This window comes from Schistocerca gregaria, chromosome 2 (genome assembly GCF_023897955.1).
Source record: "Schistocerca gregaria isolate iqSchGreg1 chromosome 2, iqSchGreg1.2, whole genome shotgun sequence".
Taxonomy (NCBI): Eukaryota; Metazoa; Arthropoda; class Insecta; order Orthoptera; family Acrididae; genus Schistocerca; species Schistocerca gregaria.
This window is the reverse complement of record NC_064921.1, coordinates 41,903,188-41,923,261: the sequence shown is the minus strand read 5'-3', so window position 1 is coordinate 41,923,261 and position 20,074 is coordinate 41,903,188. Positions and strand designations below refer to the sequence as shown.

Below are 20,074 nucleotides of genomic sequence, written 5' to 3'. Positions count from 1 at the left end.
ACACAAGTGAAAAATGTGTTTATTCCATTTATAGTATATTGCCACCCGACATGAAGTATTTCATTTTAATTACTGCTGCACTGCCCACGCCCTCTTAATTGTTCCTACCAACAACAGTTTTTTCTGGCTTGCACAGGTAGGAACCCTCCTTATAATCTCCAGTCTCAGTCTCCCACCTGCTTGCCCCTTCCCTGCTCCCACTCCAGCACTACACCTGCAAACACACCTACAAGTTGTTTCCCTTCTGTGCCTGCCCCCACCCAAACATAGCTTCCTAATAGCTTTATCTTGATCACACCAAGTCCCAGCACATACTTTGTGTCCCTCCCCTTACCCCCCACCACCCACCTCTGATTGCTGCTCAGTCATAAGCAATCACAGTCAGGCACTAGAGTTCTGTGACCGTGGTCACCTGTGTTCTAGTTCTGTGTGTGTGTTTTCTAATGTAGCAGAAGGACTCTTCCTGAGAGCTTTAATATTTTAGTAGTCTGAACTGTACCCGTCTGTGTCTTGACACCACCTCTATATGGCGAGTAGACATCTGTACTTTATATATAGTTGTTATACTTTATACAGAAAAACATTGTGTTTTAAGTACTCTTACATCATGTACACAGTCATGTTCCAAATTTTTATTTTTATAGAATTATTGGTAACAAGGATTCATTTATTACTGAGGAATCAACCACATTTTCTGGAAATATATATAAAAATAAAGTACCATTGATTCAATTTTTATATCATTAATACAGACAATAAATTTAAGATACAGATTTTAAATACAGCCAGTTTTTGTTTTCTGAAAGGTGAATTAACCACAAATGATGTATCGAGAACAAAAACAGGCACACTTCGGTGAACTGCCTCTGCATCAGAGCTGCGGCTGAGAACCCCTCCACGTTGACTGACCAGTTCCAAAATTCATATGCGCATACCCTGTCGAGTATCCGACACTGCCGTACAGTTCTGAGTTTGGAGAGTGGCTGCCCTGTGAAAAACAAACAATACCTTCAGTTTTCATTTAAGCACACCTCGGTACGAACATAAAGACAAACTTTTTACTCGACCCCACACCGTCTCACGATCTGTTACGATTGTACAACAACACGCAGTATAATCCGGCTACAGGCTATGATTAAATAATAAAGGAAGAAGAAAGGAAGAAAGATAAACTATCAAATCACCATAGGAAAATTTGCAGGTGCTTTTGGAATGAACTGTGTGTAAGTAAAATCTGTTCTGAAATTATCTAATTTTGACCAAAATCTGTGTCAAATGCACATTTCCCTGGAGGTCACGAATGAACTTCTCGACAATCGACACCTACTCAAATGCACTCACTGATTATGAAATGAAGGGGGCACGGATACAACTCAAAAACTTAGGGCAATCCTCAAAGTGGAAGCTTCCTCAAGATCAAATTTGAAGGTTGTATTTACCGTGCACTTAAATTTAGACATACTACACCACAACAAAGACTAGTTCCTGTGATGAAAACTGTAACTGGGGTTGGGTGGGGGTGGAAGGGGTGGAAGGGCTGGGGGTGGAGGCGGTGGGGAAGCACTGTGAAAGTGCATTTGCTCACATTGTTAACTCCTTTATGAAGTTCTGGCCCCAAAAGTGTCAGGATGTCTTAGTCTGATTATTTGATGCACCTGAAATGCTGTGGTTTATTACCATAGCCGAAAAGCACTTTGAAAAGATGACATCTTGTCAACATTGAAAAAGAAAGTCAGAATTGCTCGAGCCGATTCACACCACATCAAAGATTGTGTTCTAGAGGCATAATGAATATTAAAATAAAATCACAAATGTGTAATCTTTCACGGCCTTTGTTTTAAAAATGATAGAATTCTATGATTATTTTTTGAGAAAAATAAATATTTCATCCATTTATTGATCAAATGACATATGCAAATTCTCTATTAATAAATTGTTACATTTGGGCAATACATTGTAAGTGATGAGAAGCTAAAACAGAGAATGCCTCACTTTCACCATGATATCATATGCCCAGCAGCCAGTGTTAGTTCTGTTCACAGGCTGTAAATGTTCTGACTGCCTTGATTAATTTTAAGAAGTCAAAGACAATTTTTTTAGTGTTATTTAGTACATCACTACTTCAGCAAACTGACAAATTCAAGACAAAGAGGCTTTCACAGAGAGAGAGAGAGTACCAGCACTGCACGTAGCTGCCCAAGTAATGCATCCCAAAATTCTAATTCTGTATGAATTTCCACTGTGCTACAATAGTGTGTGGAATTTGCTTCAACTGAAATACAAGACAGCTGCCTTTTTTTTTTTTTGTTTTTTTTTTTGCCCTCGTAGGGTTACATGAAACACATTTTTATTCCAGAATGAAATACGTTATTGTCCCAGTGAGTCAGCACTCAAATGACCATTTGTAATGGATAAAAAAGATGATGACCAATGTGGTCACACAACTTCAGCCTTATTCAAATGAACACTTATTCTCTTTACACAGAATTGAGGGTTTGTGCAGGAATGAACCAACAGACTCCAGTTAAGTTATTTTCATCATAGCTGTTGCACGAAAAATTCTCTCTCTCTCTCTCTCTCTCTCTCTCTCTCTCTGGCTCTCTCTCTGGCGCGCGCGCGGGTGTGCCAGGACTTAACCCAGTTCACCTATTACTAATGCCACATCATCACAATGAATGCACCTATCCTTCGCACACAAAGTATTGCGCCATAATCTAAGCGTGAAATTCAAAGCTCAAATAGCTTTTGCAAACTTTTTCACTGTACTAAGCTACCTCTATTAGTTTTCAATTAATTTACCAAAAATTACATTTGGCACAACATGTCCTCAATTACACTGAGGAAATAATAAATATGTACCAAGTTTCAAGATAACCATCAATACAAGGAACTTAAGGAGATAGAGGTCATGTCCTACTGTTGGTGCTATTCTAAAAAATCTAGCCAGCAACAGTTAAAAGTAGTTGAGCTGAAACGTATTCAGTAACTAAAGCAAACTTAACTTCAATCATATAAAAATTATGAAGATGGTGTTATTACACAACAGAGTTATTAAATAATGTGTGTCTGAAAAAGCAATCATTTAGATGCTGCTAAGTGTGCCAAGAGCTGTTGGTAGCAGATGTTCCATTCAGCGGTCGGCTGCACCCATATATAAATATGGCCAGAGAGGCACTACAGAGACACTTGGTGTCGAGCTATCAATCTGTCCACGTCGGTCACCCATCGGCAAACTCTCTGTCTTAGCTGATATCGGGCACCTACCAAATGTGTTTTTTTCTGTAGAAGCAGAAAGTGAACTTGTGAGGACTGTACACAGTCCCTGAAATGGGACTACCTTCCCATTCCTACCCAAAATTCATTCCTAATGTCAACATTCTCTTAAGAGGTCATTTTTAGCTCAAATAATTAACTTTCTGGACTTTATATTGTTGTCTAGAGTTTGCTATTTTAGATTAAATGTCACATTAATATGTTACCCAATTTATATTAGCAACTAAGAGGAGTAAGCCATTCATTAATAATCCAACTCGTAAATTTTGTGATATGAAATGTGCAGCCATGTTGCACCACACATTCTTGAAAATTTACTTATCCACTATTATGTTTATTCATTATGATTATTTAAAATGATAGGTCTACTTGACAGGTATCCAAAACACATATAACAATACCTTACTTAAAGTAATTTGTTTGTAATTCACTAAAAGTAATTTAAATTGTTGCACTGTAAAACTTAGAGCCATGCGGGCATAGGCAGTATGGATGTAGCAGTAAGAGAGAGTCAGTCACAGAGTGTCAGCTAGTCAGTCTGCATTATTGTCTTTCAGAGAGACTCCTTCAGAGACTTGACAGATGATACAATGTATCTATGAGTACCATCAATATATACTGTAACTGATAATAATACAAAACAAGAACAGTAATATACTCTGTGTTTTGTTTAAAAATTAGTGCATCAGCAACATCAAACTTTGGGACTTTCTGAAGCAACAACCCCCAAGGATATCAAAGTTGAGTATCTGATCATACGATGCTGCTAAGTTATTATGTCAACTTTTATAAACTGTGACTGAAATTTTCCAGTTTTCACTCGTCTTCGTACTTCTGAATGGTGGTGACTCGAACTATTCAGTTGCTCTGATGGTACGGTTGATAATTCATTATTACTACTTTCCATTTATAGACCAAACTATAAAAACTGCATATTTTACTCTCACCCAGCATCTGTGGTAATTAAAATGCTCCCCTCCTCACACACCTTTAAGGGTGGTATTTTATCCTCGATCGCTTAGATTTCACAGAAGTAACTGTTCGTACGTCACCCATAATGTTGACAATACCTCTTGGCCACCCACTGAGGAAATAGCTAGTAGGAACATTTTATTTCAGTGAGCGCAAGAAGAATGTGGACTTACAGTCTGGAGATTATAATCAGTATGTTCTCCAATGCTTTCTGGCTGACCAACAAAAATAGTCTTCAGGTTTTCATAAAAACAGCGATTAACACATATTAAATTTAATCCACTGTGCCACAGTGTGGACACATGCTCGTGCTAGGACTCAACTTTGATATGTTGCAGAAACTAGATAGGCAATGTGCTTTTGTCAAGTTCTGTAAACAAAGATTAGGCCATGGGTATGTCATCCTACACCATACCCTGCATGTCTAATAAGTTCATGGTTATATAATCTCTATGAGGGTAAGCAGACCATATGTCCCTGAAGTGAGCAACACAATAGGTCCTTTACTAAGAAACAAACACACACAGATAATTATCATACATTTTTATTTCCTTTTGTCCCATGTGGTTCTGACAAGAAGATATCCTGGGTCAGGAAGAAGAATTTCATCTCCAGATGTGATATTCAATTTTCAGTGTATCTACTAGTCTCTTAGCAATCTTGCACTGTGTCATATTGCTTTTTCATTTCTTTCTTGTCTTTTCTCAAGCATTCAATTTACATTTAGAGTGTTACATAATATAAGCAATATCCACATACCTGCAAAAACCTCGTGAGTTCCTCTTGCGTATCAAAAATCATGACGACAAACGGTGACCCCGAAACGTGCTCGCCAGCCCACTTGACTTCAACACGGTAATCCCCCGGCTCTGTGGGATCGTACTTGCACAGAATAGTCCTGTCCTTCTGGCTCTCCCTTTGCATTTCTACTCGAAATGCTCCTACAAGTAAATGAATTTATTACAAGGAATCCACTTTTTGTTGATCCTTTCCAAAACATTTAGATAAAAGTGACAAAATGCTATCCCGTAATGCAAAGCAGGAAAATGAGAATGCATACACCAAAGGTAACTGTGTGTCCACACCAGCGTACCACTAACAAGGTAAACTGTGTTTCTGACTAGAACAGCAGAGCTGTCATGTTTCTGTCAGAGAAATACAGATAAAGACAGACACACTTCACTTTTGTTCAAGTGGAGTGCTCCCAACTGCTACTTCAGTAAATGTTCACTGAAGTGAGTGCAGATTTCTGCAAGAATGCAGTGCTTTTTTCTGATGCTCATAATGTGTGACTGGCAGTGCCTATGCAATCATTTAATGTAGTGAAATAACAATCTCTGACACTTGTGAGCAGAGAAAATTTGTGCACCGATTTACCCTGCTTCGGAATATGCTATCTGAGAGCATACTTTCAGTCTGATTACTTGTAGCACATGCTGTCTAGCAATTATACCAGATTCTTAAATGTCTTCTGTCCAACACCGTGAATAATAATGGAAGATATTATTGTAATCACAGAATAACTGCTTGGAAGACTCAATCAAAGCTGTTCTGGATTTCAGTGTGAGACAATACAGTGATTGTCGGGGGGGATTTAAATACCCACCTCCACATCCCCACACCCATGTGGTAAAATAGATATTCAGTACAAATATATGGAACAATTGTAAAAATATTATGAAAAGACAAGTTGCTACTCACCGGAGATGCTGAATCAGAGATAGGCACAAAAAGACTGTCACAAACAAAGCTTTTGGACATTAAGGACTTCGCCAACAACAACAACAACAACAACAACAACAACAACAACCGGCGGGCGCCCCCCCCCCCCCCCCCCACACACACACGAACAGCAGCACCAGTCAACAATGGTGCTGCTGCTCGCAGTCTGATTTCAGTTGCCTGAGACTGTAGCCGCGTGTGTGAGTGTGGCCTTAATGATCCAAAGCTTTATTTGTGACAGTCTTTTTGTTGAGCGTATCTGTGACTCAGCATCTCTGCTATATGGTGAGTAGCACCTTTCTTTTTCATAATATTGTTACATTTTATCCTCGATTTTCCATTGTTTTAACAATTGTAAAATGTTGACAGTACATACCATTACTTCATCAACATTTATTCATTGTGCAATGTGTGTTTCATCTAAGGAACCAGATTGTCATTTGTCATTGGATTTTGTTGCAAAAGGCAATTTTTGCAACAATATGGTACTATTCCCTAGGGCACTTGTCTCTTTTGGCACCTTTTAAAATGGAATTGTGCTGCCAAAATTTTCTGATTATTTCTGTACTGCCTTAAAAAGAGACACTGTCATTGTGCAATAAATGCTATGAATCTGAACATTTTTCAATATCAGTTAATAATTATGAAATTAAAAAAAAAAGAAAACTAATAGGTGATTAATGGGATTCGAACAAGTAAGTTTACAATTAGAATGTGATCTTGCTATGTGCATATTGTGAATGTTATAGCTTCAAAGCTGCTTTTTTGTTTAGTTTTTTTTCTTTTAATTTTTTTCCCTCAAATCTTACAAGTAAAGAGACAATCCTACAAGTGCAGGGAAAATCCTACACGCACAGAGAAACTTTGAGAGTTTAAGTGACGACACCTGAAAAGACACTCCACTATACAGCTACTACAAGGTATGCTAATTTAAGAACATAAACTTACTGTACCTTTTGGTCCTCTGACCCTGACTGTGAGCTGCCCTGCTCCAGCTCCCCTCGTGTCACAGATGAAGCGGCTCTGGAAAGTTGCCAACACTCCGTGCTCCACTCCAGGCCCATACACTCGCACCTTAGTGGCATCTGGTGCCCCGGCAACTCTAAGTGTAAAAGGGCTACCGGCAACGTGTTCTCCTGTCATCAAAATATGTGGAAACGTATGTAAAAACAATTATTCACTGCCATCTAAAGAATTACCCGTGAAAGCACTGTGTATATGAAAATATGGCCATACATGTCGAGAAGTGGCTAGAGTGCAACCTCAAATGATGGAATAAGAAACTCAAAAGTTTATCGTAGCATACTGTCATCCAACTGTTTTACATTTGTACTTCCATAATTCCACTAGCTTCTGATAAAGGCATTAGAAGCCAGTGAAATTAAAGAAGTGGAAATGTAGAAAATTACTTTTTCTCTAGGAGGTAACAATATATACACATAGCGAGCCTGTGTTCCGGAACTATTATCAAAGATACGAACAATTTACAGAAAGGTGTCGCTCACCACGAAGTCACCAACGGCACAGCAACACTTAGTGATGAAAATAAAAGCAAAGCGGCCTGGAAAGGGAAACAGACAAACAGAAACAGAATAACAATAGCTTACATGTAAAATATTTTGGTATATTGATAAATGATCCACAGAAACTAGCAATGTGAATGATTGTTCTTCTGGTGCAGCAGAGGAACTATAACAAAAATGCACAAAATCAAATGTTGTTCCAACAGAAAATTGTTTGGCAAGTGTAACGGCAATGTTATGACATAATAAAAAGTCCAGAAAATATTTTTAAAAATTAAAAAAAAAAAAGTCAGCAGGTAGTTTACAATTCCTATTAGCCAATATAATAAATGAGTCTTTCAGCTCACATAACTTTCCAGATTATCTATAGTAGGCAAGAGTTGTGTCTTTACTAAAATAAGGACCATTTTTATATTGTTGTCATTCTTAGGAATAATTGTGTCTGTTACAAAAGACAGGGTAACAAATTACTCGAATAAACACAACCTTCTCATAGAAACACAGTTCCATTTACGGAGCAGTAAAAATACAGAATTAGCAATAGTGCAGCTTGCAGAAATGGTGCTTTATGCAGTAGACAAGGATGAATATGTCACAGGCATACTTTTAGATCTATCGAAAGCATTCGAGACTGTTGCCTACACAGTTCTACTAAAAGAAATTTCAAGTCCTTAGCAGTAAGATGAAGTGCCTTTGACTGGTTCTGACTGTGTCTGAAAAATATGGCACAAAGCACAGGCTACAACTAAAGCAAAAGTCTTTGTGAAACATTGTCATGTGTATTAATGAAAGAGGTGGGGGGGGGGGGGGGGGGGGTGGCAGCTGCCCACGACTCAACATCTCCACTACATGGTGTACAGCAATCTATCTTTTAAATAATACTCTCATTATTGCATCTGACATTTTCCATTGTTTGAGAGTGTGTCTCATAGTTACACAATATTCCAATAAACACTCCATCTTTAACTACAGAATCATTTTTTGAGCACACCACCCACAAGACATGGACACTGTGTTCAAACTGCAAAAACGGGCCATCACAATAATCAGTAAAAATAGTAACTGAGCACCTCACAAAGATCTGTTTCAATGGCTAGTTATTCTAATTCCACCATTTGACTATATCTACCAATCAGTTATGCGTGTTGAGAAAAACACCAGCAACTATCTCACAAACGGCAGCATTTGAGATAATTGAACAAGAGCTTAACTAAACTTACATTTGCGGGGTTAAACAAACACAATATGGCATTTTCTGCGAGGGTATAAAATTGTACAATACATTTCCCAGTGACATTAATTAATACTACAAACTCACTGACTATTTAGATAACACCAGGTAGTGAGGAATATATATTAGTGCTGTTTGGAACTGGTATAAGGACTGACGGAAAGAAGGATTGCAGCCAGAGATGGGAACTTTAAGTGTGAGGCCTTTGGGGGTAATGCCAAATGTCAGACAAGCCTGAGTAAATAAAATATGGGAGCATAATCTGGCTAGGGTGAAGGCATGTTTGCGGAGGGAATGTAAATAAAATTTAATGGGGTCGTTGTAGGGATGTTGTGAGGTTGACATGGTATTAGAAGGTGGAAAGGGTAATATGAGGTTAAAGTGAAAGTAAATAGAAATTTATAAAGGGAGAGATAAAGGTGTGAAAAAAGTCGAAAAAGTGTTGGTTTGAGATGAGCTATGTTGATCCTGTGCTGAACTTAGGTTGGTGAACAACAATGGGTGCAAAGGTTAGGTAGTTATGTTGTCTCCAGATCACGTTAAAGGGTGGGGAAATTCAAGAAAATACCGAAAAAAATTTCTCGAAAAAAGTTTCAAAAGAAAAAAAACTTCGAAAAAAGTTTCGAAAAAAATTTTCCGGAAAAATAAAATTCGAAAAAAATTTTCGAATAAAATCTCGAAAAATAAGTGTGTAAATGTATGCAAAGGACTGGTTGTTTACTGGCAGGTTATGAGAATGAGGCTAACAATTGTTTGATGAAGAAATAATAACGTTTAAACCTGTGGGAAGCTGCTAAAAAATGATCGGTTATGTGGGAAAAACGGGAATGGAAATAAAACGAAAGTTGTTGGAAATAACTGAGATGGTTGTTTAATGGGTGAAAGGAACTGAAGCTGTGAAATAGTATTCACGAGTTTACACGAAATGTTTGTAAACTTGGAACAGTGGATGTTATAGCAGCGGTTATGTTGAAAGCGTTAAAAATTTTTAGGTTATGGTTTGGAAGTAAATGACATATTATTGAGTATAATTAGGCAGGATAAAATGTAGGGTAGATTCGGAAAAAGGGAAGATGAATACAAAATGAAACTACTTGTACAAACGAGAAGAGAAAGTAAGATGATAGAGAAGATTTCGAAATGCAAACAGAAACAACAACAAACGTAATTGTTGGGTTCAAATTAATGATGATGTAAATAAAATAGAAAGAAACTTCCACATGGGAAAAATATATTAAAAACAAAGATTCCAAGACTTACCAAGCGGGAAAGCACTGGCAGACAGGCACAATGAACAAAACAACACAAACACACACACAGAATTACTAGCTTTCACAACCGATGGTTGCTTCTTGAGGAAAGAGGGAAGGAGAGGGAAAGACGAAAGGATGTGGGTTTTAAGGGAGAGGGTAAGGAGTCATTCCAATCCCGGGAGCGGAAAGACTTCCCTTAGGGGGAAAAAAGGACAGGTGTACACTCGCACTCTCACACATATCCTCAGAACCTTAGGCCCCCTACAAAACCTTTCACCTGACTCCATCAAACTCCTCACCCCACCGACACCTCACACTCCTACCTTCTACCTACTTCCTAAAATTCGCAAACCGAAACATCCTGGCCGTCCCATTGTAGCTGGTTACCAGGCCCCCACAGAACGTATCTCTGCCTACGTAGATCAACACCTTCAACCCATTACATGCAGTCTCCCATCCTTCATCAAAGGCACCAACCACTTTCTCGAACGCCTGGAATCTGTACCCAGTCTGTTACCCCCGGAAAACCTTGTAACCATTGATGCCACTTCCCTATACACGAATATCCCGCACGTCCAGGGCCTTGCTGCAATGGAGCACTTCCTTTCACGCCGATCACCTGCCACCCTACCCAAAACCTCTTTCCTCGTCACCTTAGCCAGCTTCATCCTGACCCACAACTTCTTCACTTTTGAAGGCCAGACATACCAACAATTAAAGGGAACAGCCATGGGTACCAGGATGGCCCCCTCGTATGCCAACCTATTTATGGGTCGCTTAGAGGAAGCCTTCTTGGTTACCCAAGCCTGCCAACCCAAAGTTTGGTACAGATTTATTGATGACATCTTCATGATCTGGACTCACAGTGAAGAACAACTCCAGAATTTCCTATCCAACCTCAACTCCTTTGGTTCCATCAGATTCACCTGGTCCTACTCCAAATCCCATGCCACTTTCCTAGACGTTGACCTCCATCTGTCCAATGGCCAGCTTCACACATCCGTCCACATCAAACCCACCAACAAGCAACCGTACCTCCATTATGACAGCTGCCACCCATTTCCATATCAAACGGTCCCTTCCCTAAAGCCTAGGCCTTCGTGGCAAACAAATCTGCTCCAGTCCTGAATCCCTCGACCATTACACCAACAACCTGAAAACAGCTTTCGCATCCTGCAACTACCCTCCCGACCTGGTACAGAAGCAGATAACCAGAGCCACTTCCTCATCCCCTCTTTGAGAAGCTTATAGTGAACATGCTCCATTGCGAGATACGCGTGAACGATGGTTTCAGTATTTCAAAAATAGTGGCTTCGATGTTGCAGCAAGGAATGTGAAAATTGCCAAAAAAATATGAAGATTTGCAGTTGGAAGCATTGTTGAATGAAGATGATGAGCAAACACAAAAGCAGCTCGCCGAGCACTGTAGATGGATATCACATGGGTTGAACGGAAGACAAATAGGAGGGAAAAAAAACCATGTGACATTTTGCTCACTCGGTACAAAAGGAAGTCATTTTTACATTGTATAGTTATATGGGATGAAAAGTGGATTTATTTTGAGAATTCCTAGTGCAAAAAATCATGAATAGATGCAGGCACACCACCCACATTGACCACAAGACCGGGCAAAACCGGTGCACAATACATTACAAGCACTCAGCTGAGAATTTCTATCCCATGCAAATTACTCACTGGACTTGGCTCCTTCTTATTACTACTTGTTTGCATCAATGGGTCACACACTCGCTGAGCAGTGCTTTGATTCATACCAAGATGTGAAAATATGGCTTATTGAATAGTTTTGAAGCAAAAGGGGAAATTTTTACTGGTGTGGTATTCACAAATTGTCCAAAAGATGGTAAAAATGTATAACAAACAGTGGAGCATACTTTGAATAAAGTACTATTTATAATCCTTCAGAATTTAACATTATTTTTTGAGACAAAAGAAAAAGCCACATTTCATACTTGTACACCTGGTATCTGCCATAATACTTTGGTCACTTGACCATTTTAAAGATGGAAATAGGAATAAAGTAACTGTTTTGAAAGCCAGATAATAGCATTTTTTTACATTTAAAATCCACACACACACTATATTCTTAAAAAGTGTACAAACATCAGCCAAGTCATAGTGAATGTACGACAAAGAATGTTTCGTTTACATTCTGATTAACTGTACTCACCCAAGCTGTTACAGCACTATTACATTTCTTAATTACTCTTTATAACTTGAGCTTGAAAAGGATGTCACTCTTATTTCATCAAACAGGATATTTCTCTCACCTCCATACTTTATTGTCAGCGCATGACGCCCTGCTTCCTGAGGCTTGATGTTTAGAGTGAATGTCCCGTCCCCGTGGTCATACAGTTCACAATAAGCAACCTTGTGAGGTCCCACACAGTGTGCAGTGAGTTCGCCTGAAAGAAAGATAGAGAGAGTGAATGTCTTTAATTGTGTTTGGCAGAAAATCACAGAGTGAAAAAAAAAGAAAAAGAAAACGAAGATATAATTTTATAATGTCACCAAACATGGCCGCACTCAGAATGAAGAAATATCTGGTGCACTCACATCACAAAAACTGAAAATAAAGCGACTAAGAAAAATACTCAGTACAACAAGCTCACTGCTGCGTACACTCACTCTAGTTTTGTTGAGTTTGTTTTTAGATCACTGACAGAGCTTTTCTGTTTGATATTAATTTGCCGCCAGTTAAAGGTTTTGTCAATAAGCCTGCCAACTGTTTATCAGAATAAACATGATAGATTCAATCTCATTAGTTTCAGTATGTTCACTTAGATAATGGTATTTAATGTCAATGTGATTGGTGTGTTTGTGATGCTCTGTGTTTTTCATCAGGCGAATAGCACTTTGATTGTCAACATGGAGTGTTGTTGATTTGTCTAACTGAAGACCAAGTTCAATGAGAAAACCACACAACCAAACAACTTCAGTAGCAGCATTTGAAGTTGCTGTGTATTCGACCTCTGTTGCTGATCTGCTTACACATTTCTGCTGACATGAACACCATGTCACAGGCCCACCTGCTAACAAGCTCACATAGCCTGTTGTTGACTGACGAGTGTCACAGTAATCAGCAAAGTTGGTATCTGAGTAGACCAGTACAGTAGAGTCAGCTTTGTAACTTATGATCAGGTCCCTGGTCCCCTGTAGATACTTCATAATCCTTTTAACAGCATGCCAGTGATCGAGACCTGAATTATGTAAAAACCTACTCACCATGCTCACAGCAAGTGAGACACTTGCTGCAAACATTAAGCTGCCCACTGCCTGGCAATAAGGTTTGCTTTCCTTCTCCTTTACTTCATGTTAGTTTGCAGGAGAGTGCCCACTGTGCAATGGTTCCAACATCAAAAGGAGTGGAGTTTGGTTTTGAATCATCCATGTTGAACTTCTGAAGTAAACAATTGAGGTATCTTTGCTGGCCTATATGGATTTCTTTTGTAGAAGGGCTTTGTTCAATTTTCAATCTACAGTACTTTCCATTGACCACAGTAATTTCAACCATCGCCCACAGTAATTTCAAACATTGATCCCAGTGCTGTCAAAACATTTTCCAGTCTTTCTGGAGACTTACAAACAAAAAAGAAATCATCCACATAAAGTGCCAGGTAAACATCAGTGTCATCTGTTAAAACATGGAAAACACATTTGTCTGCATTCAGTTGCACACAGCAAACAATTGTCAGAAACTGTACAAATTTTTGATTCCAACAACGTGGTGATCGATTGAGTCCATATAGATTCCTCTTCAGTTAGCAAACGTTATTTGAGCCTTCTTACAACAAAACCTTTTGGTTGCTCCATGTAAACTACTACTTTCAAATCTCCATTCAGAAATGCAGTCTTAACATAAAACTGCCTAATTTCCATGTCTCATGAAGCTGCTATGACTAATAAAACTCTGATTGAATCATATCAGACAACAGGAGAAAATGTCTCTTCATAATCAATGGCTTCTTGTTGTGAATAACCTTTTGCACTAATCTAGCTTTAAAGTGGTCAGTTTTTCCCTCAGAATTCTGCTTCATGTGATAGACCCACTTACATCCGACTGTCTTGTGGTTGTGTGGTAATGGTACTAGATCCTAAGCTTCTTCAAAAGTTTGAAGTTCAAAGACAATGGCAGAACAAGCTATATATTGGTTCCGAAAACGAGCAGGTGCTTGCAGACTAGACCGATCTCTCAGATTCATCGTTTAATTATTCTTCATTCTCATGTGTCCTAAAGAGTTGGTTTCCAAACCATTTTTCATATGATGTTACACTGTTGTTTGCTTTACACGGTCAATGATTTAAGATATGTGCAGCACAGTTTACTGCCTCTGCCCACAATTCGTGAGACAAGTCAGTACTTTAAAACATAGTGTGTGCACACTCAGCAATGGACCTGTTTTCTAGTTCAATTCGGCCATTCTGCTGTGGTGTATAGGGACTTGTTTTCTCATGTATTATAGCATTTTGCTTGAAATAATCTTCAAATTGCTTATTTATAAATTCATTTCCATTGTTACTTCTCAGAACTTTGATTTTGTTTCCAGTTTGTCTTTCAATCAGTCTCTGAAATTCTGAAACTCAGGGAGAGTATCATGCTTACTTTTAGGAAAATACGTGAACCTGTTATGAAGTGCAATCATCCTTGAAAACTATTTACAACTGTGCACCTCCAACAGAGGTGCAACCTACTCAAATCTACATGAATAAATTCACAAGGAACTTTCGATCTTGATCCCAAATTTGAATTAAAAGATTTTCTTTTCATCTTGCCATACTGACACAGTTCACAATGAAGATTTTCAACTTTATTCATACTGAAACCACGTATTACGTTCAGATCAGCCATATCCTTGAGACCATGAAATGAATGTGCCCAAGTCTCTCATGCCAGGTCTTGGCGAATTTCAGGAAAGCAGGATTTGCCTGTAGTACATCTGGACATTTAAACAACATTTGATAACACTGATTGTCCATCTTAATTTCTGCTGCAATTATACCTGAACTGTGAACTTCCATTCTCTTGTTATCAAAAATAACTTTCATTCCTCTTTTTGGGACTGCTCCCACTGGAAATAAAGTTTTCTTTAGCTTAGAAATACATAATGTATTTTCCAAAGTGCAATGCTGCCATTTGCCCTCAACTAAAGACAATACTTCAATTGATCCAATGCCTTTTGCTTTGACGATCAAGTTGTCTCCAATTTGAACAGATGAGTCATTTGACTGAATTGGCTTAAATGTGTCGAACCACTCTTTGTGTGATGTCATATGTTTTGATGCACCATTGTCTGTCAGCTAACCAAATGTTATCACAACCTCGAGCAAAAACATACACGTTCTGAACTCAAAGCTTTGTGCTCAGATGTATCAGTTTTTGTATTAAGTTTTGCTAAAAGTTTTCTGCACTCAGATTTAAAATGTTCCTTTTTGTGACAGTGACAACATTCAGCGTCTTTTCTGCTGACCATGTTAGATGCACTGTTGTTACTGGTTTTGAGCCGGCTGGTGTGGCCGAGAGGTTCTAGGCACTTCAGCCTGGAACCATGCGACCACTATGGTCACAGGCTGAAATCCTGCCTCAGGCACGGATGTGTGTGATGTCCTTAGGTTAGTTAGGTTTAAGTAGTTCTAAGTTTTAGGGGACTGATGACCTCCGATGTTCAGTCTCATAGTGCTCAGAATCATTTGAACCGGTATTTGAACTGAACTTGCGCATTTTGTCCACATTAACTGCTGTGAAGGCTATTGAGTTTTCATCACATTGCAGAAGTTTTTGTCCTCCTTTCAATAACTTTAAAGTCAAATTATCGAATGTCTGTTGATCTTCAGTACACGAATCCCACACAATTGAAAAAATTGCAAACTTTGCTGGCAGACTTCCCAAAATTTTATCCATTTTGTCAACTTCTGTAACAGGTTCTCCAATATCAGCTAATGCTTTAACCAATGACTCAAGCTGACTGGTGTGTTGTATGATTGTGTCTGTTGACGAAATTCTGTAATCAAAAAAATTCTGCTTCAAAGCCATTTTATTAACTGCGGATCTGGCCCACATTTCTGCTGCATTTGTGCACATCGTAACAGATTGTAACTGGTCAAATTCTATCTTAGTAGATAGAATGAGCATCATCTTCGCATTTACGCCATCCCCAGTGGTTTGACTCTCACCAACTTCATTTGGTCTCATTTTCCAAATGACAATACTGGGCACTTTTTTAGTACAAAAAATAATTTAAACCTTATATGAAATCAAAGATTTTCCACAATACACCAGTGGAATATGACTGTTCCAGAACTGAGCGTCATGGTTCACCCATATAAAACACTGATCAAAAGCAATGAATTTGCAGAACAGCAACAGATACCGTACATACGTGTTTGCCTGGGCCCATAACCTGATGCCTCTAATCATGTTTGGCAGAAAATCACAGAGCAAAAACGGTTTATTGGAGTAAAAATAAATTATTGCTCCTTCCTTTATTGCAACCTAAAACTACACCATAACCACCACCACCATCATCATCATCATCTAAGACTGATTATGCCTTTCAGCGTTCAGTCTGGAGCATAGCCACCTTATAAAATTCCTCCATGATCCCCTATTCAGTGCTAACATTGGTGCCTCTTCTGATGTTAAAACTACACTCCTGGAAATTGAAATAATAACACCGTGAATTCATTGTCCCAGGAAGGGGAAACTTTATTGACACATTCCTGGGGGTCAGATACATCACATGATCACACTGACAGAACCACAGGCACATAGACACAGGCAACAGTGCATGCACAATGTCGGCACTAGTACAGTGTATATCCACCTTTCGCAGCAATGCAGGCTGCTATTCTCCCATGGAGACGATCGTAGAGATGCTGGATGTAGTTCTCTGGAACGGCTTACCATGCCATTTCCACCTGGCGCCTCAGTTGGACCAGCGTACGTGCTGGACGTGCAGACCGCGTGAGACGACGCTTCATCCAGTCCCAAACATGCTCAATGGGGGACAGATCCGGAGATCTTGCTGGCCAGGGTAGTTGACTTACACCTTCTAGAGCACGTTGGGTGGCACGGGATACATGCGGACGTGCATTGTCCTGTTGGAACAGCAAGTTCCCTTGCCGGTCTAGGGATGGTAGAACGATGGGTTCGATGACGGTTTGGATGTACCGTGCACTATTCAGTGTCCCCTCAACGATCACCAGAGGTGTACGGCCAGTGTAGGAGATCACTCCCCACACCATGATGCCGGGTGTTGGCCCTGTGTGCCTCGGTCGTATGCAGTCCTGATTGTGGCGCTCACCTGCGCGGCGCCAAACACGCATACGACCGTCATTGGCACCAAGGCAGAAGCGACTATCATCGCTGAAGACGACACATCTCCATTCGTCCCTCCATTCACGCCTGTCGCAACACCACTGGAGGCGGGCTGCACGATGTTGGGGCGTGAGCGGAAGACGGCCTAACAGTGTGCGGGACCGTAGCCCAGCTTCATGGAGACGGTTGCGAATGGTCCTCGCCGATACCCCAGGAGCAACAGTGTCCCTAATTTGCTGGGAAGTGGCGGTGCGGTCCCCTACGCCACTGCGTAGGATCCTACGGTCTTGGCGTGCATCCGTGCGTCGCTGCGGTCCGGTCCCAGGTCGACGGGCACGTGCACCTTCCGCCGACCACTGGCGACAACATCGATTTACTGTGGAGACCTCACGCCCCACGTGTTGAGCAATTCGGCGGTACGTCCACCCGGCCTCCCGCATGCCCACTATACGCCCTCGCTCAAAGTCCGTCAACTGCACATACGGTTCACGTCCACGCTGTTGCGGCATGCTACCAGTGTTAAAGACTGCGATGGAGCTCCGTATGCCACGGCAAACTGGCTGACACTGACGGCGGCGGTGCACAAATGCTGCGCAGCTAGCGCCATTCGACGGCCAACACCGCGGTTCCTGGTGTGTCCGCTGTGCCGTGCGTGTGATCATTGCTTGTACAGCCCTCTCGCAGTGTCCGGAGCAAGTATGGTGGGTCTGACACACCGGTGTCAGTGTGTTCTTTTTTCCATTTCCAGGAGTGTATTACTTCAAAATCATTCTTAACCAAATCCAGGTACCTTCTCCTTGGTCTGCCCCGACTCCTCCTACCCTCTACTGCTGAACCTATGAGTCTCTTGGGTAACCTTGCTTCTCCCATGCGTGTAACATGACCCCACCACCTAAGCCTGTTCACCCTGACTGCTACATCTATAGAGTTCATTCCCAGTTTTTCTTTGATTTCCTCATTGTGGACACCCTCCTACCATTGTTCCTATCTACTAGTACCTGCAATCATCCTAGTTACTTTCATATTCGTAACCTCAACCTTGTTGATAAGGTAACCTGAATCCACCCAGCTTTTGCTCCCATACAACAAAGTTGGTCGAAAGATTGAAAGGTGCACAGATAACTTAGTCTTGGTACTGACTTCCTTCTTGCAGAAGAGAGTAGATCGTAGCTGAGCGCTCACTGCATTAGCTTTGCTACACCTCACTTCAAGTTCTTTCACTATGTTGCCATCCTGTGAGAATATGCATCCTAAGTACTTGAAACCGTCCACCTGTTCTAACTTTGTTCCTCCTGTTAGGCACTCAACCGGTTTATATTTCTTTCCCACTGACATTACATTCGTTTTGGAGATGCTAATCTTCATACTATAGTCCTTACATTTCTGATCTAGCTCTGAAATATTACTATGCAAACTTTCAATCGAATCTGCCATCACAACTAAGTCATCCGCGTATGCAAGACTGCTTATTTTGTGTTCACATATCTTGATTTCACCCAGCCAGTCTATTGTTTTCAACATATGATCCATAAATAATATGAACAACAGTGGAGACAGGTTTCAGCCTTGTCTTACCCTGAAACTACTCTGAACCATGAACTCAATTTACCATCAACTCTAACTGCTGCCTGACTATCCATGTAAAGAGCTTTAATTGCTTGCAAAAGGTTGCCTCCTATTCCATAATCTCTTAGAACAGACAATAACTTCCTCCTAGGAACCCGGTCATATGCCTTTTCTAGGTCTATAAAGCATAGATACAATTCCCTGTTCCACTCATAACACTTCTCCATTATTTGCCGTAAGCTAAAGATCTGGTCTTGACAACCCCCACTGATTTTCATCCAATTGGTACTAATACTCGCAGTTTCCTTTCAACAACAGCTGAGAAGATTTAACCCACAATGCTGATTAAAGAGATACCTCTGTAGTTGTTACAATCTTTTCTGTTTCGATGTTTAAAGATTGGTGTGATTACTGCTTTTGTCCAGTTTGATGGAACCTGTCCTGACTCCCAGGCCATTTCAGTTATCCTGTGTAGCCATGTAAGACCCGACGTTCCACTGTATTTGATGAGTGCCCACTTAATTTCATCCACCCCAGTTGCTTTATTGCACTGCAATCTATTGACCATTCTCTCCACTTCCTCAAATGTGATCCTATTTCCATCATCATTCATATCCCATTCTACCTCGAAATCGGAAACACTGCTGATCGTATTTTCACCTACATTGAGCAACTCTTCAAAATATTCCCTCCATCTGCCCAAGGCATCCACAGGATTCACCAGCAGTTTTCCTGACCTGTCCAAAATACTTGTCATTTCCTTTTTACCTCCCTTTCGAAGACTGCTAATTACTCTCGAGAATGGTTTTCCAGCAGCTTGACCCATATTCTCCAACCTGTTTCCAAAGTCTTCCCAAGATTTCTTCTTGGATGCTACAATTATCTGTTTGACTTTGTTTCTTTCTTCAACACAACTTTCTCTGTCTACTTTGAGTTCTAGTATGTAGTCATTTTTGATACGCCTTCTTTTTCCTTTTACAGGCTGCCTTGACTGTATCATTCCACCAAGCTGTTTGCTTCATCCTACTTTTACACACTACTGTTCCAAGACATTCTTTAGCCACTTCTAGTACTGTGTCCCTGTACCTTGTCCATTCCTTTTCCAATGACTGTAATTGACTACATTCAACTAACTGGTACCTTTCTGAGATCGCTGTTATGTACTTGTACCTGATTTCCTTATCCTGAAGTTTCTCCACTC

At 40.2% G+C, this 20,074-nt stretch overlaps 1 protein-coding gene across 1 annotated transcript in view; it reads right to left on the bottom strand.

The window, feature by feature from the left end:
* Positions 1 to 718: 718 nt before the first annotated feature.
* The window catches only part of LOC126336284 (filamin-A), a 1,048,954-nt gene continuing 1,029,598 nt past the window's right edge, over positions 719 to 20,074 (bottom strand). Inside the window, 4 exon segments of the mRNA XM_049999806.1 lie at positions 719 to 988; positions 5,005 to 5,186; positions 6,921 to 7,103; positions 12,263 to 12,397. Coding sequence (XP_049855763.1) covers positions 872 to 988; positions 5,005 to 5,186; positions 6,921 to 7,103; positions 12,263 to 12,397 — 617 coding nt within the window. The 3' untranslated portion in view covers positions 719 to 871.